General features: G+C 49.1%; 2 protein-coding genes across 7 annotated transcripts in view; both read right to left on the reverse strand.

Moving 5' to 3' along the window:
* Positions 1-2,915, reverse strand: part of BHLHA15 (basic helix-loop-helix family member a15) — a 4,329-nt gene extending 1,414 nt beyond the window's left edge. Inside the window, exon 1 of the mRNA XM_006906601.1 lies at positions 2,847-2,915. Within this exon, the coding sequence (XP_006906663.1) occupies positions 2,847-2,915 (69 nt within the window). The remainder of the gene's footprint in view (positions 1-2,846) is intronic.
* LMTK2 (lemur tyrosine kinase 2) overlaps positions 1,163-21,234 on the reverse strand; it is a 63,636-nt gene continuing 43,564 nt past the window's right edge. For 2 of the 6 annotated variants that reach the window (XM_015585259.2, XM_015585258.2), the window contains exons 8-14: positions 18,864-18,948; positions 17,465-17,586; positions 13,849-13,998; positions 9,753-12,732; positions 6,182-6,314; positions 5,693-5,935; positions 1,163-4,788 (exon numbers count right to left, since the gene is read on the reverse strand). In XM_015585259.2, coding sequence (XP_015440745.1) covers positions 4,715-4,788; positions 5,693-5,935; positions 6,182-6,314; positions 9,753-12,732; positions 13,849-13,998; positions 17,465-17,586; positions 18,864-18,948 — 3,787 coding nt within the window. In that variant the 3' untranslated portion in view covers positions 1,163-4,714. Of the gene's footprint in view, positions 4,789-4,810; positions 5,004-5,692; positions 5,936-6,181; positions 6,315-6,348; positions 7,301-9,752; positions 12,733-13,848; positions 13,999-17,464; positions 17,587-18,863; positions 18,949-21,234 lie in introns of those variants that run through there. The other 4 variants (XM_015585261.2, XM_006906540.3, XM_015585260.2 and 1 more) reach the window with 4 other exon arrangements.

Raw genomic sequence — 21,234 nt, forward strand, 5'->3', positions numbered from 1 at the left:
AACAGGGGACGGCCGGCGCCTCCCGCCCGGAGGAGCCCAGGCCGCGGACGGAGGACGGAGATGGAGGCCCCTCCGCGCGGGGGGGAAGCCCCGGGACCGCACCTGGCCGCTGCACCTGACCTTGGCTTTGGGCTCAGAACACGGAACCAGTCAAGATGAATTCATGGAAAAGCCGTTTTTCAATGCTACTTCTTAAATGGGCAGCGGCCACATCCCTGAAGAACAGTAGCCAGCAGCGCCCGGGGTCTGGGGGACCCCCTGTCGCCCGCCGGCGCGGGTCCCGGCGCGAGTGGGCGGAGCTCTACCCCGCGGAGCACCCCGCAGCTGGGCCGCCGCCCGCGTGCAGACCACCCGCAAACTACCGGTTTTAGGAGGTCTCCGGGGCGGCGGGCAGACAACTGGGGCTCACACCCCTCTCAGGCCCCCACGTGCTTTACCTAATCGCACTGTGCCTCAGTTTCTCCCTGTTTACAGGCGCATTAAAAGGTGGTAAGAGCGGCCTCTGGTTCAGCGCCTGGACTTCAGGGAGGCCCCGCCATCAGTCGAGCGAGCCTGGGCCCCCGCCCACGTGTGTCCCGCAGGACCGCGGTCAGCACTGTCCTCTCTTCTCCTGCACTGTCACTCGCTGCCTGTCTTGGGAGTCTCTGAAGCGGGGTTCACAGGTCTACTTCCTGAGGGTCACACCGGGCCAAGGGACAGTTTAGGTAGGAGCCTGTTACCGTATTCCTGGCAGCTTGGACCAGGCGGGCAAGGACCGGGGGACGGGAGATGACGAGATCCACTTAGGGCACAGAAAAGCTGGTTCTGGGCCGATTGGCCTCCCCGCTCAGAGCTCGTTAGATGCTGGACTTCAGAAATTAAAATGCTTCTGAAGATCAAGGGCAAAGGCTTCCAACTATAGGTACGCTTTAAGGCTGCACGAACCTACATAAAAGTTGTGTTCCAGTGATGCTACCACCTTTGTGTTTCTACGAGCATGGGGGCCTAAGTCATGGAAAAGGGCATCAGGCATCTAGAGACCAGGGCAGTGGGTGACCCAGAGCTGCAGGCTGTAAGTGCCCACCGCGGGGCACACACCCTGGGCCTCGCAAGGCGGAAAAAACACGAATAAACACAGCAACAGAGTTTATAAATATATAACTATGTTTATTTGAATATTAAATAGTTTTTAAATTACAAGCAATTTATTGAATCACACTATGCATCAATATACAGTAAAAATCTTACAATTTAAAAATGTACACAATTTAAATGAAAGTTCATTAACTGTTATATTGCCGTGAACCTCCTACGACCGTGTTAAAGCACGACGGAAATCTCACAGGTCTGACTGCCCCTTGGGTCGTCTGTGGACGGAACTGACAGTTGGACATGAACGCCGGCCCCTTAAGACCCATCTAGGCCTGTGCGAATTTGAACTGAGACATGTTCAAGCCATTTAAATATCAGGTTGTTGGTAATTCAATACTGTCGATGCATCTTTGAGAATTTACCTATACACTAAAGAGAATTTTCCTTTTTAATAGTCAAAACTTGAGCCAACCCCATCACTACTAAGGAATATTGTTTTCGAGTTTTAAATTTGAAGTCACCTCTGTACGGCCATTCTTATTGTAAGGCGACTTCTCATAAGGCTAACATCCTGAAGCCCCTGGAACTGAAGCCCAACACCTGGAGGCGACCGTGGTTCACTTCTGGAATTTTCAGATGGCCGGCTGAGTCGAGCTAAACCAGGAGCTGCCTCCCTTACACTCGCGCGCTCAGGACAGACGTGCAGCAGGTCGTCGCCCCTACAAATACCCTATGGAAAATATTACTTAAAGGTTTGGGAAGGCGTTTTATGGCAGCAAGACATACAAAGACTTTTCTTAGATAAACCCATTTCTCTAGAAACGATCGTCTGTACATTTAAAAATAGAATGAATGTGTTTTCAATTCAGTATCGCTGAGCTGCTTCACCCTTAAGATGAATGGCTTCTCACCCGGATGCACCGTCCAAGTTTCAGAGGGTTTTGGGGAGCGCTTTTTGTACATTTCTCTGACTTACGACAGTCATTTGATAACACAAATTAATATCTAGCTAGGAAGGAAATGAAGGTTAGATTATTTTTTATTATAAGATTTAAAATACATGAACTCCACCAAAGTAAGACGAATTAAAACCTGATAGATTCCAAGGGAGGCCAGGAAATACCACTGTGAGCCAGGTATTACTACAAACCCAATGATTTATTTCATTGCATAACTTATTAGAGCAAGTACGGTTTGAAAACCCACTACTGGTAACCAACTGAGTAAAAAAAAAAAACTGAATCAACAAAGCACATGCTGACGTTTCAAAAATGGGCTGAAATTTTTAATGTACATAATTTATTTCCTGTGTATTGCTTAAGATTTCAAATGAACACATTAACTCACATTTATTATAAATATAAAATCTCCCCTGCCATGCAACCCCACAGTAAGCTCTACCGCTCCGACCCCCCCAACTCAACGCATAAAATGCTTTTTTTGGCAATTAATTATGAGAGCGATATAGACTTAAAATGGGAATTACGTTATTAAAATCTCCTTAGTCATAGTGAAAAATGTCAGCCCCAAAATATCAAATTTATCTTGGGCCTACTGTATAAGACGACAGTATATTCTGTGGATCTGCTTGATTTTAGTCTTTAAATCGGAATTAATTAAACCTATCATTTGAAAACACTGGTAGAATTGCCTCGTTTCTCTCTAACTCGAGCTGGTAGTTAGATGTAAAAATTCAGAAAGCTCCGGAAGTCTATGGAGCAAGAAATTCAGAGTGTGACGACTTTGGCAAAAATCACTTTCTAACGCCCTGTTACCTTTTTCTCGGGGCGCACCTCCCCCCGGCGGGGCTCCGTCGTGGAGGGTGAAGGGTGCCCCTCCTCCATTCTGGGTTTTCTTGCTCTGGAAAGTTATTGCTAGTATCAAAAGTCAGTGGCGTGAACCCGAATCGATAACAAAGGCCACGATTTATGAGGGGAACTAGCCAGGACCCGCGTCCCTGCCACTTGCACCGCGCAGCCCCGACCTGGGCCTGGGGCTGTCCCAGCGTCACAAACACCTGAGTCGGGAAAGCGCGTCAGCACCTGGGGCAAAGGGCCGGCCTGCGGGGACTGCAGACCTGAGGCCCCACCCGGTCCTCGTGGCTTCGTGATGGGCAGGCCAGGCCTGGTGCTGTGCTGCTCTGGCCCCTGGAAACGTCCTGATGTCAAAGCAGGACGCAGGGCTGCACAATGCTGTCACCAATGTCACGGGGTTGCACGGGCCTCGTTCGGCCCCTTTCAGAGCAAGGGGACAACTCGGTGCTGGCGGCAGAATGGGAAGGTCCGTGCGGGGCTGCCCGAGGCCCTGACTAGGGGGACCGGCCGGCTGCAGAGGCTCTGCCGTCGACCCTTGTCCCTCCTCTCAGCGGCAGGATGTAGGGTATCTCCTCAGCTACACAACCAGCCACGCCTGGACACGACGTGACTCGTGACTCGCAGTGCATCTCGGGAAAATCCAGCTCTGAGGTTATTACTAACAGCTCGACACGCGAGCTCTACAAACAGAATGAATTCACACGGGTCTCTGCCGCCAGAGCCCGCCGTGGGGCCGTGCCTCCCCCAGCACTCCCCGCCCTCCTGAAGGAAGGAGTACCAAGGACACCGCGGCCACAGCAGTCTGCTCCTGAAAATCAAGCAGAAGAGCGGGCTCGGAGGAGTGCCGCTGGGGCCACGCTCGGCCCCAGGAGAGGGGACCAGGGGAGCTGCACGCTGCAGCCCGCAGAACTCACTGCAACCTGAATTCTGGGGCGCACCGCCTGCTGACTGTTACCAAAAGGGTTTTAAAAATGAAGGGGTGGGGTGGCAGGGTCACGCGGAGGGGCGCAGGGCCTTTCAGCGCCTCTGAAACCAGTTCACAGAGAAGAGACAAAAATGGGTGTCAGTCAACAACAGTCTTTTTGGACTCATCAAAAATATTTCCTGTAATGACATAAGACACTAACATTCAGAATCGTATATCATTTACATAAGAGTACCATATGTACAGCTCCAACAATTCTAATGACAGCAAAATGCTCAAAGTATTTAAGCTTTACAAGTACCATGCAGAGCAAACGAACTATAAAACAGAAAAAACAATCAAACTAGTGGGAACCAGCTTGACCTGCCTTATTTTCCTTGAATAATTTAAGATTCTGTACAATATCAGGGACTCCTAGAACATTTCTCCACAGTGCAATTACAGAAAGCAATTAGTGATCTCTTTAAGAATAATAAATCTGGCTCACTGGCGCCAGTCCCCACTGTGCACGCTGGGGCCCTGTGCACAGACAGGGCGCAGGAGTGGGCGCAGGCAACAGGGCACGTGGGAACTGGAAACGACCGGGGGTCGACAGCCCCCACCCCCGGAGGAGGGCGCCCGGACCACCGGAGACAGTGCTTCCCGCAGGTGGGAGCGGCCGCGGGCGCCGGCTGCCAGGGCTGGCGGGAGCACGCCTCCCCCGCCGGCTTCCGGCCGTGGGTACCGCACGGTGCCGGCTCCTTTTCGGCCTCCTGAGTCTCTCTCCCTGTCCATCCTGGCGGAGGTCCAGTGGATGGCGGTGCTCGGCTGGCAGCACAGGACCGCCGCCCTGGGGAAGCAGCCTGGGGTCTGAGAGCGTCGGCGGATCCACCTAATCTTTTTCTCCATCTTCACTGCTTCCTATTCAGGAGAGAACAAGCAAAGCTGGGTTTTTTAAATGAGCGTCAAGAAATAAAAATAGTCCGGATAGCATCTGATCTGCAGAAAAAGGAACAGAAACTACAAGTGTGGACACCCACCACCTGCCCAAGCCCCACGTCTGCTTCCTGCGGCAGCGGCGCTTGCCAAACTCGCACACGCATCTGCTCGGCTCACACGCCGGTTCAATGTCAACGCTCAGGGCGCAGGAGAAAATCAGCTCTGATCTCCACACATCTGCGCCTCTGACAGATGGTTAGGTCACGGGCATTTATCTAATTGGCACAATTAAGCACAGCACAAACACAAATAAAAGCTCTTTATATTTCCTAGTTATTATTTGATCTGCAAACTTCAAATCAAAAAATGTACCCATTAACATTTATCTTCCAATCTAGTTACGGGGAAGAAAAACGATCCACACGTTCAGATAACACGACTTCAAATGTGCCCTGCCCGTGACTTCGCACCCAGGCCTCTGGTATCTCACGAAGACCGAGACCTAATGGCAAAATCAACACCCCGGGGTAAGGTAGGGTGTGTCTGGGCTCGACCCCAGGGCCAGGTGCTTCTACAACACGAGCTTTCTGAAGAGCCGCTTCTGTCTGGGACAAAGAGGTGGAGACGGGGGCGGGGTGGCCGGCAGCACGAGGGGCGCACAGCAACTCCTGCCGGCCGGGCGCCACCCTGCCACAGTGCACACTGCTGCCTCCGCCCGGGCCACCCAGTCTACGGGGGCAGGGAGGGGACACGTGCAAGCAGCACTGAGCCTGTGGAGTGACGGGCCTGGAAGAGCAGGACGTGGCCCGGGAGCACACTGCCAAGGCCGGCAGAGCTTTCTGAAGAGCTTTTTATAATCCGCTCAGCAAACACCAGGAAAGCCTCAGATTACGGGGCATCTAAGTCCAGCGGGCAAGGCCCCCCCAGGCCGACCCCCCTCGGTTCCAGCACCGCCCCCTCTCACCTCCCTGCTCCATGTCCGAGTCAGTCAGGTGCGTGAGGGAGAAGCTGGCGATGCTGGCGGGGGAGATGGAGAAGCGGGAGTAGGGCGACGCGTGGGGCCAGCTCTGCTCCGCGCTGCGGGGCGGCGGTGGCGGAGAGAAGTACTTCGAGGTGTGTAGGGCGGGCCTGGAACCCAGGAGGTTGCCCGTCATCTTTGACAGGAAAGGGTCTGGGGAGAAGTCATCGTCCCACTCGAAGCCTCCACCTAAAAGTACAAAATAAAAAATTCTCCCTTTATCGTTTTACGACGGAGAAGAGAGAGTAGGGTACACACATGCAGGTGCAGATCAGCGGACGCCGACCTGGGCCCGACAGACGGCAGAGCCGCTCCCCATGTGTCATAAGGGCGTCATTTAAAGCAACAGGTAAAGTTATCCTCAAAAAGTTAACGTTGTTGTTCACAATGCATTTTTTTTAGTTTCTTTTTACACCGGTCAGTAGAGTGAAATACCTTCTTCATCAGTTGAACTTTCGGAATTTATGCACCTGCTCAGGTAGGGCGGACCTGGAGACGGTGCTGGGCTGCCCAGCTCGGGACCACGCGCTTCTCCTCCACAGTGTCCCAGCTCTTTGGTTGGGGTCTCCTGAGAAACCAAACAAATGTGTCAGCCGGCGTCTGCCCACGGGAGCCCAACGCCGTGCGTATCACACAGGCTGAGAGTGCGTCTGACCGCTTGGCTGTGAAATGCTCACCGCAGGGCAGGTGGGTTCCTGGGAGAGGCGAGATAAGGACACGCAGCCCCGTCCCTCCCACCGAACGCGGCTCTCAGGACTGGGCAGAAAGCGCCAAGCAGCCACGCGAGGCCTCTGAGAAGTGACCAGCAGCAGGCGGCTTGGGGAAGAATGCCAGGGTCCAAAGACACCAAACCAGCAGTGAACTTACGCCCCCCACCCCCTGCCCACGGCTCCTGGCCCGGACTCCTGGGCCTGTCCCACGCACGTACCACCCACTGGCCAGACTGCACCTTGAGGCCGTGGTTTCCCCCACAGCGCAGGTCTCAAGGCTTTGGTGTGCTGTTTAGGGCCAGATCCGCCATGCACAGCTCGAAGGCAAGCCAGGAGCTCCTAAACTTTATGGGGTCGCCTTCCTCAGCTCCTCCCTCTCCGTGGTGTCCCTGGTATCTTCCCATGTCTTGGGCCTTCCCTTTTTGGCCCTCCAGTCAGAAAATTAGGACTTTCGTTACCAAACTAACGGTGCACACTTTTCTGCAGCTATCAGCGGGGGGCCTAGGGGAAGAGGCGTCAGGGGCCCTCTTCACTCTCGTGGGATCCCGGCTCCCCCAGGGTAAGAGGACGCTCACCTCCCTCACGATCGTAGGTGCCTGCCACCCCTGCTGCTGCCACTCTTGGATTGCCCGGGGCTTGGCGTGACAGAACAGAAAACAACAAAAACAGAATTTCTCCCCCGCTGAGTACCAGAAGACACCCCTCCTGCTGCTTCTAGAATCAGAACCAAAAGGCTCGTGGAGTCCTCTCTGTCCGTGTCAGTGCCCACTTTGAACTTCGGGCTGTGTTCCGTGCAAACAGGACAGCAAAGGCTTTGAAAGGGGAACTCCGACCCACAGAAGGCCTGAAAATGAATATATTTATAAATAATCTACGGGTCAAAGGAGAAGCTGCGAGGAAAATTAGAAAATATTTTGAACCGAATGAAAACGCAGCATATTGAAATCTGTGGGATGCAGCTAAAATAGCACATAGAGGGAAATTTACAGCATTAAATGCTAACATTAGAAAGAAGGTCTCAAGTCCTAAGCATCTATCTCCCTTAACGGTTTAGAAAAAGGAGAGCAGAATAAATGCAAAGTGAGCAGAAGGAAGGAAACGATAAAGATAAAGCAGACATGAATAAAACTGAAAAGGAAATAAAGAAATAGTCCATGAAACCAAAGCAGGTCTTCAAATAAATCTACACAGTCTCTTCCAGAAAGAGGAAATACTTCCCAGCTTGTTTTATGGGACCAGCATTACCTCGACAGCAAAACTAAAGACAGTGCCCAAAACAAACAAATAAAAACCCCAATCAGCCAAACAAGCAAACAAACAGCCCCCCAAACTACAGACCAATATACCTCATGGACATATACACGAAAATCCTTAACATACCGGCAAACCAAATCCAGCAGCAAGAATAAAACATTACAACCAAGTGGACTTTATTCCAGGAAAGCGAGGCGGACTCAATATTAGATAATTGATTAACGTAATCTACCATATTCACATATTCGCAGGGGAACCACAAGTTCCTGTCACTTGATGCATAAAACGCATCTGACAAAATCTGACATCCATTCAGGATAAAAACTCTCTCAAACTAAGATTAGACAAGAACCTTAATGTGATAAATAACATCTACAAAAAACCTACATCAGAGTCAATGGTCCAAGACTGACTGTTTTTCTCCTAAAATTGGGTTCAAAGCCAGGGTGTCTATCTCAACACTCCCATTCAACACTGTACTGGAAGCTAGTGCGACGATGTAAGAAAAAGAAATAAAAGGCACACAGATCGGAAAGGAAGAAAGAAACCTATCCCTTTTTGCAGACGATTTGATTGTGTAGAAAAATATAAGGAATGTGGAAAAACCAAAAACAAAACCCTCCCAGAACTGGTAAGTGAGTACACCAAGACACAATCGACAGACGAAAATCGATCGCGCTTCTAGATACTGGCAAGGAACAAATGAAAATCAAAAATTTTAAGTTACATTTTACAACAGCTTCTCAACGATAAAATGCTTAGATAGGTACAATTCTAACAAAACAAGCAGAGGATCTCTATGATGAAAACTACAAAACACTGAGAACTAAACTGGTAAAATGTCAATTCTCCCCAAACTGAGCTACAGATGTTACGCAATTCCCATCAAAATCCCAGTAGAATTTGTTCGTACATATAGGCAAGCTGATTCTAAAATTTATATAGAAAATTGAAGGAACTACAAAAGCCAAAATATTTTGAAAAGGAAGAAAAATGACAGAGAAATCATATTTCCTGATTTAAGATTTAATCGCGAGAGTGAAGTATTAGCAAAAGAGTAAATATACAGATCAATGGAACAGAACAAAAAATCAAGAAATAGACTCATACAAATATGGTCATTAATTTTTGACAAAGGTGCAAAGGTAATTCGATGGATAGGAGACAACGGATGGTACTAGAAGAAATGCACGTATGACCAAACACGAAACAATGAGCCCCAACCTAAACCTTATACAAAAATTATTATAAAAAAAATTAACTCAGAATGTATAGTAGATCTAAACGGAAAACACAACACTATAAAACTTTTAGAGAAAATATTTGGGATACAGGGCTTGGTGAAGGGTTCTTAGACATGACACCGAAAGCATGATCCATTTAAAAAATCAGTAAAGTGGAAATCATCAAAATTTAAAACTCTGGCTCTGTGAAAGACAACCTACAGACTGGGAGAAATATTTCCAAACCATGTATCTGACAAAGGACTCGTATCTAGATTATGAACATCCAGCTGGTTCGAGGAGCAAATTCAAGGGCTACGGACACTAGCCAACAAAGAACGTTAAGGGAAAAAAGTCTGAGTTATAGGCCGTTTCATCTCCAAAGAAGGCAAAGTCCCAGCCCACTGAGTGGTGCCCAGAAGGCCACCTGGTCCACAGCAGGAAGGCAAGAGGGCCACCAACCCCGTCACTGCCCCATAGGCAGGGCCACTCACAAGCGGAGACTGCTCCAGCCTGACCCTGCGTGCTGGGTGCTACTGCCAACGGTCAGACATAAAGGTGTGGTCTGCAAAGGGCAGGACTTTGCCAGGAGGGCTGGGAAGGGGCCCAGGGCTCCTTCCATTAACGTAACAGGCGTTCCCGGCGCTGGCCACATTTCTGCGCGTTCCTCAACTGTAACTGCAGCCAACCCTGAATTCCCTTTTTTCACGTAGCCACAAAGCAACCTGTGGCCTCAAAATGGGCACCGGGGAGACAGCACGCCCAATTCCCCACCACGCTTGGGATCCCCTAACGCGCCGGTTTGGAAGTGACAGATACCTGGTCAAAGAGATAGACTGTGACGTCATCGAAGAACGTTACCGCCTTCTTTTCCTTTTTCCAGTCATCCGGTAGCTGGTCGACGGCCCCTGTGGCCGGGGGCTTCAGCAGGCTCCGCAGGTGCCTCCCGTCGTCGTTGCTGAGGACCACGGGCACCGGGTGCTCGGTCTCGTCCTCCGACTCGGAGCTGAGGCTGTGCAGGTTGAAGGCCCGCAGGTCCTCGTCCGAGTCGTCGCTGTTCTCGTCTTCCTCGTCCGCGTCGATGCCATCTTCGCACAGGTCGAGCATGCCCGCCGCGCCGAGCTTGCCCAGGTACTTCCCTTCGACGTCGGGCTCCTTCAGCTTGGGGCCCTCCGCGTGGCCGGGCACAGCCCTGTCCTCCAGCAGGTCTGGCGGGCTGCCGGCGCGGAGGGTGGAACTGGCGAAGGCGAGGAGCTCGTTGGTGTTGGTCCCGGTGGACGCGATGGCGCAGGGGCGCTCCTCCTGCGCCTCGGGGTCGTCGCCGCAGCAGCTCGGCTCTGAGTTCGGCAGGCGGGAGGGGCCGCCAGCCCCCTCCTCGTCCTCGGGAGGACACAGCTCCCTGGCGACGTCGGCCAGGGCCGGCTCGCGTGTCTCTCTCGAGTCCGGGAGGCTGGAACTTTGCAAAGCGGGCGGACAGCTTGGGTCTGGCTGGCTATGTTTGCTTTCCAGGCAACTGTCCTTGGTGCCGGGACTCTGCTCGGGGGTGACCGGCCGAGGCGAGGCCGAGGCTGACGGTGAGGATCCCGAGACCCCCTCTGACTTCTTATCGGGCTCGGAGTCATTGTCCGAGAAGTAGGCAGAGTCTCGGTACGAGCTCTGGGAACCGGGTGCAGAAGTCTGTGAGGTCACCTCGGTACCTCCATGGCCATCGGCAGCGTCTGAGATGACGATGGCGGGATTGGGCGGCAACCCACCACGACCACTGTCGCCTGCTGCGGCCGCGTCGGAGGCTGCAGGGCCGTCAGGAGCAGGGTGCAGACTCCACTCAGGGGACTCCAGGTTCTCTGTCTCGTAGCCACTGTCCGCGGGCTTATCGGGGGGCAAGAGTTTCTGGGGCGTGTGAGGGCCTAGAGAGCCCAAGAGCACGTCGTGGACGTCCACCGAATCCAGAGAGTCTGGCGTCTCCGCCGACTGTTCTGACGCCGGGGTGGGGGCCGACAAGCTGTCTTCTAAAAGGCTGTCCTGACTGGTAGAGTCCGAGGAAAGCGTGGACACCGAGCCCACCTCTTTCGTAGCCTCTTTACAGTTCAGCTGATTCAAAGTCCCCACAGCTTCCGAGTTTTTCTCCAGCAATCGATTCCCGTGACAGTCTTCTGAAAGTGGCTGATCCTGTAAGTTCTGTCTCGATTCTGGAAGGCTACTCTCTCTACTCGCTTTACTGGCAAAAACGTCCTCAACAAGAGCCGAGTCACTCTGGGTTAGTCTCGAGGCCTCCTCGCTTCGGTGCGTCAAGTCATGGGACGCGTGGCCAATGCCGGGTGTCTTGGCATCAGTCGAGGGAACTTCAGCTGGGATGGTCAGAGCATCTCGATTTGATTCTGGGCGGAGACAGTCACCGTGGATGCTGACGTCCAGACACGTGGCCACGGCGTTTCCCTGCTTCGGAGGCGTAGCTGGAGGTACATTATGGTGCGTTTCTTCTGTTTCGAGAGAGGTAGGAGGCGCCTGCACTTCCGGGGAAGGTGGCAACGAGGTGCTCAAAGTGTGGTCCTCGAGTACAACACCTGTGTCTTTACCCTTCGCGCTTATGTTTTCCTGCAACAAAGAAAAGCCTGGTTTATTTTCAGCAAACTTAAGCTCAGTATCTAAAACGTTTCTACGTGGAGTTTCTAATACAGTTTCAGTAAAACCAGCATTTTTAAGTTCTGTTTGAAGATCATTTATATGCTCTCTGCTAGACAATGAGTCTTTTAGTAAGTTTTTCTCTTGAAGAAATAAAAAGTTTTCTGATAATTCTTGAACACTCACTGGATCAAGATTATCTTGGTGCATAAGGTTTTCTGATAAGCAAAGAGGCTCACAGTCAAAAAGCTTACGGGGCTTTTCTTTGTCAAAGTGGCATGTCATTCCTGACTCTTTGGGGTCATCCAGGCTCGAACTTAAAGTGGCTGGCTTCAAGTCGGCTTGAACGCCGTTCAGTTCCAAGATGTCAAATATTTTTTGGTGACTGGGCAGATCCTCCGCCTTGTCAAGGTCACTGAATATACTGTTGAAAGGGCTGTCGGGGCTCCTGGCAACGTGCACGTCCTCAGGCATGCTGGGGTCTTTGGGGTCTGCACTGCTTTGGAAGAAATCCTCGTCTGTACTGGACTCCTCAAATTCAAGATTCCTGAGTGTCAGAAACTGAGGCGCCTCGTCACTTGTCCTTTCTGGATTCTCCATTTCGGTCGTCAGCAGCGCGGGTGGGTAATCGAGCTCCAAGTTGCTACCACTTTTTTCTTCTAACTGGATGTAATAGTCGCTTCCAACGGAAAGGTTGTGGGCATCGAACACGGGAACCACTCCGGGGACCCTCACGGGGACATCCTGGCCACTGTCGTCTTGCTTCCCGGGCCCGGGGTCAGAAAGCGTACTCTCAAACACTTCCACTGGAAAGAAGATGCTCGTGTAGGACAAGGCCTCGTCCGGGGGGGCCCGGCCGCGCTCGTCGAAGTGATCGTGCTTTGCGGCCTCCCAGACGTACTCGAAGCTCAGGCCCTGGCTGGTCTCGGTCACGGTGAGGACCTCCTCCATTTCCCGACCCAGCCGGTCCCTGGGGAAATGGTCGAGGATCGGGAACGCGGCGCTGCTGGATGCCTCTCTGCTGTGCGTGTTTGGTTTGAGCGCGTTCCACTGCTGTTCGAAGTCCACCTCCGAGTCCCTCTGGCTCTGCATCCGCAGGTAGGTGAGCAGTCTGTGCACGTCTTCGGCCGCCGGTCTCTTGTCTGGTGACAGCCAGCAGAACTGTAAGACTTCATACCTGAGCGACACGGAAGAGGTAATTAATGGACTGATAATCAAGTGTTTTAAAATAAGAAAAGGCTTTACAAGGACCTTGAGGCCAACTCAACACCCCAGAAGTTTCTACACTTCAATCACTGCTGACCACGTGAAGGCATTCGATTCATGGAAGGATCACGGCGAAAGAGGGAAGGAAGAAAAGGAGCGGTTCGCCCACTAATTCTTTGTGTTCTCAGGACATTTCACAGTATCACTGCAACCCTTCTGCCTTGCCATCTCTTCCCCTGTTATTTACCCAGGGACTTATCCACTGAACTTAGAAACAGTTTTCGCAGGTTCGCCTCTTAAAACAATAGTCACGGGTCCTCTGCGTAGTCGAGAATGCACAGAAAGGGAGCTGAAAGGGGAGGGACGAGAGCAGAGGACGATGCCCGAACGAGGCGGCAGCCAAGGCTGGGTCTCCCAAGAGCTGGCTGAGCACGGCCAACACTCAGACTGTAGCTCTGAGCGTAACGGCAAGGACGACGTCACAGTATTACATGTATGGCGTGTAGGTCAAGTTGCTCCAGGTGAAATGGTTCTAGCAACTTGCAGGGGGGCCACGCTTCAGAGGCACTGCCAGCTGGGCACACAGGGATGTAGACAGAGGCCTCGAGGGAGGTGAGCCTGATCCTACCTGGAAACGGAGCAACAACGGATCCGAAGACTCGTAAGAAGTAAATTTGTTTTGTGAATGTCAACATACATTATGTGAATTAGTTTCAGGTGCCAATTTAAATATTATCATTTCTATGCCCTCTTTTCTTACATATTAGATACCACTTTCACAAACAGCCTCATTTAAAAACGATTCTACAATAGCAAACTCCCTTACTGTTGACTTTTCTAATTAGTTCAGACTTCACATTTTTTTCCTTACTGTAATACATAAATTCCTGCTAGTTCTATACATTTTTCTAAAATAACATTGACTTTAAAAATAGACGTTAATTCTAAAATCGGTCAAGGATAACATACAAATGATTGGTTTTTATAACACTTATTGTTTAAAAATGGGGAACATATAACTAACACCCATGGACACAGGATTTCCTCATCTTCTGAAGACAGCAAAACAAAACCAGAAGTTACTAACCATCTATCGGCATATGGCTGCTCCAGCTGGGGCTTGGGGAGTTTCGTGCCCCTCTCTCGAACGACCTGATTGAGAACATCTAAGTTGGAAAGGTTGGAGTACGGCTGAGCAGCATTATCAAAAAGTTCCCAAAGTGTCACCCCCAGGGACCTGCAGAAAAAAGGAAATGGTTATTTCTTCCTCCCTTCAGATGCTGAATTTTCAACACCCACACTTTTATTTGTAGAGTCATTAGGAACTTTAAGGGCAAGGTATGCCCTGAAAAGGGTATTAGAGATCTCTCTCAAACACGATTAAAAAAGAGACGTTTCCATTAAAATGAGGACCATGACAAGAATGCCTCCTCCTGTTCACCACTGGACACTATTCCAGAAGTTCTGGCCAGAGCAAGAAAGCATGAAACAGAAGTAACAGGCACCATTACAGGGAGGGGCCAATATGACTCTCGATGTTAAAACTCAATTTTTTGAAAGAGCATGATTTAAGAGTTCAGCAAAATGGTTAGACACAAGAGAAATATCCTGAATTCCAAGTTTTTTGGCAGAAAAGAAATCCCATTCCCAGTAGAAGTAAACGTCAGAAAACCCCTGAGAAGCCTCTCCACAGGAACGACTTCGCCGCGGGACCCCCCCTCTTTGCCGTCGTCATTCCTGAGCGGTTTGGGCTGTGCTGCTCTCAGCCGGGATTTCCCTCCGGTTCCCCGCCAGCTGTCTGTGCATCGGAAGGGGCCGCCTGATGCCTCCAGGTGTGCGCTGTCACCACAGGCAGCAATGCCCTTTCCCCCTACGCGGCCCATTCACTGATGCCCAGTGCTCTGTCCCCATGGAAACGGCCTCTGCGGCTCCAGTCGGAGGAACACTTACTCTCCACCTCCTCTCCGTGGTCCCTGCATTTCCTTTCCCCCATTTACCGCCTTCCCGTGGGGTACGGCCTCCTGTTTACTGGCTGACCATCTGGGTCATCGGGAAGCTTTCAACAAACACGCTGGGATTCAGGACCCATCCCCAAAGACTCTCAGCTGGTAGATGCAGGTGTGACCTAGGACAGGGGTCCCCAAACCCCGGGCTGCGGACTGGTACTGGTCTGTGGCCTGTCAGGAACTGGGCCACACAGCAGGAGGTGAGTGGAGGGCAGGGGAGCGAAGCTCCATCTGTATCTGAGCCGCTCCCCAGCGCCTGTCTATTCAGCTCTTCGCCTGACACTGGCTCACACCTGCTTGAGAACCTCTGAGCCTCCTTCTTCTGGGAGGAAAAATGTCCTGTAGCTCTTATCCCTCTTCCACCAAACTCTGAGAGGTCCCTCTTGTTCACCCCTGGCACAGGGCAGTGTGGCCCTTGCCTCTGGCAGAAGGTGGCACTGCTGCCAGACCTGCCGCCAGTGACTTCTCAAACTGTCGGAAACAAGGGGTGGGCTCAGGTCAATCCCACAGCTAAGAATAGTAAAAATATGGATGAAGCATAACATCCATCTTCTTTAAAGGCATCAGAGAGCAGACAAAGCAGCTGGGAATTACCAGGACAAGGCCCAGAATTTAGAGAACTCAGTAGAGCACTAAGACCACTTCTGCCCTGGGGCTTCCACTGAAGCACAGACCTTGGACTTCTGTTTTTGGTTTATGAGGCTTGCCCAAGATAAGAGGGGGGTCACAGACGGACCTCCTCACGGTGGGAATACACTTGCCCTGCCTTCCCTTCAGGAGCCTGAAAGGCCAGCTGCCTTGGCACGGAGGTGCTATGAGAGATAAGTGTGAGTGTGTGTGAGCGTGTGTGTGTTTATGTGTGTGAATGTTGAGTGTGAGAGTGCGTGTGTGTGTGTGTGGGGGGGGTGGTAGTCTCTAATGTGTCATAACCACAGAGCTGGCCCTTACATGGATTTGCAGTCCAAATTCACAAGCTGAGTAAAGCTCTGGAGCAGTATAGTGCCCTTACATGGCAGGACACCCAGGTGCCACACAGAAGCAAGTGTAGATCCTTTCTGGAGGAATGTTCCTCAATCCTAGATTTCCAAGATCCTCACCACAAAAAAGTCCATAAGGAAACAAGGCACCATCAAGCAACAAGGTCAAATACACGAGGACTCTGAACAGTGAAACTATGCGATGCAGATCGTTACCTAATTATTAAAAACAGTGGGCCAGTTTTTAAAAAAATCAAACATACCTCCTTTAACTGAAAAATCAGTAACTGAGCTATAAAACTTAATAGATGTAATAGAAGATTAGACACAACTGAAGAGAAGATTTAAAGAGACAGAATTAGCGGCCGGAGCACAAGTCTGAAAAACTATCTAGAGTGTGGCACAGAGAGTCAAAGAGATGAAACATAGAAAAGAGATTAAGACAGAGAAGACAGAGCAAGAAGGCATAGCACATGTCTCACAGGACTTCCCAAAGGAGAGCAAAGGGGCAGAGGTGGCATTTCAAGGTTAAGGGCTGAGAACGACATCAACCTACAGATTGAAGCCAAATAAATCCCAAGCAGAAAACATTAAGAAATCTACATTCATATACGTCACAGTGAAACTACCAAAAAACAAACGAAAAAAGACGGCAAAGCTTAGGCGGACTTAGAGCCGACTTCCCAATGGCAATAATGGAAGCCAGAAGACAGCAGAATATCCTCAGTATGCTGAGAGAAAATAACTGTCATCAAGTAAAAATATATTTCAAGAACGAGGACAAAATAAAAGGATGTTTGGACCTACAAGATACTGAGCGTCTGTCCCCAGCAGACCCTCAACAAAGGGACTTCTGAAGTCCCATACTATGGGCAAAAAGAGAGTGAGTGATTTCCAGAAGGAAAAAAAATGATTTGATTACTTCGATAAACCTAAGCAAACACTGATGCTAAAAAATAATAATAATAATAAAGCTGTATATGGTTAAAGGAAAAAATAAAATACCCAATAATATAACAGTTATGTGTTTGTTTTGTATAGTTAAACCAAGTTAAAGCATTCTGAGATCCTTACATTGTACAGAAAGAAGGCCAAGATATGAATAAATATTAGACTAAGTGATGTACACATGTTATAATATCTAAGAAAACCAACAAAGGTATAGGAATAGAATACACAGCTCCCAAACTAAAAGGAAAAAACAGTTTTAAAAGGAAAGGCAAGAGAAGAAAAAGAAAATTCGAAAAAGCAGGACAATAGCACAAAAATATATAGAGATATAAATTAAGAAAGTTATAATAGAAATTGTTAGTCAAAGACTTGGACACATTTTTTTCAACTTCCATTTCACTGACCTACAAATCATAGCATTATACAACAGTCCAAATCTCTGTTTTTTCATTTACTTCGACAAATATTTATTAAACATGAATTATATGCCAGGCCCTGTGGCAGACACAGAAAATAGTCTTGGTTCCAGCTTTTGTGGAGCTTATTACTGCAGAATGGGTAAGAGAGGCAGTATTCAGAAAGTTAATTATATCACTGGAATTGTAACTACTGCCATGGGGTCAATAAATTGTCTTTTTCACACCATCGGGCAGGCGCTCTTATGTTCCTACATCTTATTTGGTTACTTCCCTTTAAGAAAGTACCCAAGGAGAAGGAAGTTAGGACTTCGCTATACAAAAGCCTAATAGAATGGTAAATCGATACATACCAAATGTTACTGTACTTAGTTTGATCTGCAGTTAGTAGCCTGTCTTGAAAGCTGGTTACTAATTCTGGAGCAGTCCATCGCAGAGGAAAAACTTTTTTATCATCTGTTTCAATATAATCCTCCTGTTTTGTGAGAAAGCATACAGAATTCTGAATGCCATTATACTTTTTGTAAGCTCAGTGATTTAATTCCAAGTCATTCTCAGAAAACACAGACTCGACCCAAAGGACACATCAGAGAGAGAAGTGGGCATGAAGAGACCTTCGGGGAGAGGATGGTGAGGGTTTCTCTAAAGCCTCCTGGGCTTCGTGAGCTGGCCTCTGAGCCACAAAGACTCGCTCGGCCACTGTTCCTGGAAAAGGAGAGACCGCTGATCTGGTGCGCAGAACACAGACCCTAAGCGAAACGGCTGCGCTTCATGCCCTGCACAGGGGGTGCTACTGTCAGGGAGGGAGGGTGCAGGCTCCAGAATCTGCCAGCCTGGGTTCTAAGTCCACATTTGACCATTTAACCAGCTCTGTGAATCTGGGGAGGAAACGAGTATGCTGGGCCTTTCTACTTCTCTGTAAAATGGGAGTGAGGCAGTAACTGTCTCCTTTCATGAGGAGCATTAAACGAGCTGATGCAGGCGACATCCTCAGAGTGCTTGGTAAACAGCAAGCACGCAAGATCCTAGATCTACTATGTAGACAAATGGCCAACTGATATTTGCATAATATTTTTCGGTTACAGAGAGCTGTGAAAATATGACCTCTTTGGTCGTCACGCAAAACCCGTAAGACAGAACGGATATCCTCACATTGTTGCTTAGAAAACGGAGGTCAAGGGGCATAGCCAAGGTCCCCTGACAGTGCACAGCCGGGACAATCGCACTCTTTGCCCTGCATCAGGCTACCTCCTTCAGCTGGGTGCCCCCCCCCAACCACACACACATCACCCATCTACTTCTTATTTGGGGGAGGCATATATTTATGACAAAGTCAAAAAACTGAAATACCAAGATTATTGAATTCGAGTCAAAATTTTACTGAACACATAACAGAACTATTTATGTCATATATATTTTATTATACAAGTTGGGATGATTATATTGCCCGTGTGCCTACTAAAATTTCCTATGCACCATCACACCATATCAATTACACACTGAGTATAGGTCATTTTAAACAAAAACATTTGAAAAGCTGTCACAAAATCTCGGGCACAAAGCCACTGATGTGGACGAACCACACACCAGACACCAACAGCACCACCAGCCTGGCTGGGACAACGCTCCTCTCCACCACCACCGGACTCTTCCCGCTCCCTTCCAAAAACGGAGCGGCACTCGGTGATGTCACCATGTCGTGACCATGGAATTGTGTCAGATTAAGGAGGAGGCTCTAAACCTGCGGCTTACCTTGTACCTGCTGAATCCGATTCCATAGTCTCCCACCTTCACGTTTAAGTCCGAGGTGAGGAAACAATTCCGCAGGGCCAGGTCGCTGGAAACAGAAAGCGAAGTGAGCGTGAGAACGAGGAAGACCCACACTCAGGACAGTGCGACCGGGAACTGCTGGAGGGAAAGGCTTTCTCAGGGCAGTGGCTCTGAGCTCCCTGCTTAATAAGCAATGTTTTAAAATTCTTTCTTTACAGAAAAAGGTTACATGTCATATTCTTCATTACTTAAACAATGGAGATGATCAGATAGATGTTTTGCAAATAACTACAACTGCTAAGGTTAAATACTGACCAGAACGGTACCCTGCTCCACGTTAATCCCAGATTTAAGGCTCGTTTCCTAATATTTTAACAGTTATCGAGAAAGAGTTCTAAAATACTATTGTCTACTTTGTCTGAACATTTTCTTTACAATACTTTGTATTACTTCAGTGACAGTGCTTTGTAAACATTACTAGTGTTCTACTTATTTTAACTGTTAAACATTACTAGTCTACTTATTTCAAGTAAGGATTAATAGTTACAACTTCGAGCCCCCCCACCCAAATAATTTACATTATTAACATTGTAAGGAGGCCCTTTTCAAATTACTCTCGTCTCTCCCACACTCCGCCTCTCCACAGGGGAGGTAAAGATATTACTTTTGAGGCTTACTTAAAACAATTTACTTATATATTTGAGAACAAGTTGGTTTTCAAAAACATAATTTGAAAAGAAAAAAATTACTTTTTCTAAAGGAAGTTCTCACATAGACAACAGAGTCGACTTTTTGGATTTGGGGTTTAGCTCTTAGAATCTTCTAAATCATCAACTGGCACATGAATAAAAAAGGCCACTAAATTAATATAGAAAAAGACACCTAATTGATTGTTTGAAATCATAAATAAAAGTTATCAGAAACTGAATTTCTATAGTCCAAAACTTAAAATGTTTGTCTTTATATGATTGTAGAAGACCAAAAGCTTAAACTAACGCTTAAATTCTTATTTTCAAAGATGTTAATGTCCAAAGCTGACATGTCTGAAATGTAATGATAACGAGACTGACAACAGCGACAGCTAATAACGCCATAATTCGATGACAGTCCGGCACATAACAATCTCGACTCAGTTATATAATAGTGGCTAATGTTTACAAAGCACTTTACTCAAGGCGTTTCTCTAAGCGCTTCACCTGAGTGAGCTCGTTTCATCCTCACAACAAAGCTCTGAGGTGGGTATTATTATTTCCCCCATTTATATTATAGATAAGGAAACTGAGGCACGGAGAACTGAAGTAAGCCTGTTCAGGTCACAGAGCTGGCAAGATCCTTGTCAGTAGTGTTTTCATCTTCTGACTGGCTGTCGGTAACATCACCGACACAGTCACAATCACAGCACACACCACGCGCGTGGCTGGTCCTCAAATAAACACGTGCTGGTCTGAATCTGCAGTTAGTTATAGTCGACGTCTCGCCACACATTCTATTCTGTTTACAGGTGGAGATTTTCACGCACTCCATCCAGAAGCCTTCAGGCCCGCGGACGTGCCTGGGAGAGACCTCAGTATACCCCTGACTCCGCTGCTACAAACGACAGAAAAACTCCCAATCCTAAGAGAAATGGTCCCCGTTTCCTGGAACGAAGGGAAAAATGGGGGAGGAAGAAGAGGTGTACCCTAGGAGGGCAGAAAAACGAAGGGGCTTTAAGGAGCGCCCTATCTGCTGGACCGACAGCTGTGAGTGGGCAGTGTGCAGGGCTGGGCCGACAGGCGGTTCCTGAGCATCACTAACGAGCATCCCTGGAGTCCCTAGAAGCAGACCCTTCTCGACCTTCCCCGCATCGCCCTCCTAAGACCAGAACTAAAAGCTGGGTGCCAGCCATTCCACCAGGGGCATGAGTGTCACCTCAGGCCTGAGGCTGGCCAGAGCACTTCGGGGCACTTGGCACCTTGTACTCCGGCCATCCGAGCAACGCCTGGGCTGCTTGCTTCCTCCCTCTGCTCATCTCTCCTCGCACGTTCACTGCAGGTCCTTAGATGTCAAATGTGAATGTTAGATAGAAGATGGAAAGGTAGATGCAAAAGGCCTTTGGCTCATACTTGAAAGGCATTATAAAACTCATAGGACGCAACTGCTACTCTCAGGGGAAGGAGGAATGCTTCTCGTTACTGAAAAGCAGACGCAATGCAGAAGAAAAGAGCAGCACGGCTGGAGGAATTTCTTCTAAACCTGCTCCCTGTGTCCACTCCGAACGCCCCAGTCAGCACACTCCAAAGACCTGGGAATAGTCTGTGCAACTCCGGGCAGCTCACCTAACATACTGGAGCCTCAGTTACTTCACGGAAATAAC

Source organism: Pteropus alecto, unplaced genomic scaffold (genome assembly GCF_000325575.1).
Source record: "Pteropus alecto unplaced genomic scaffold, ASM32557v1 scaffold40, whole genome shotgun sequence".
In the NCBI taxonomy this organism is placed as follows: domain Eukaryota; kingdom Metazoa; phylum Chordata; class Mammalia; order Chiroptera; family Pteropodidae; genus Pteropus; species Pteropus alecto.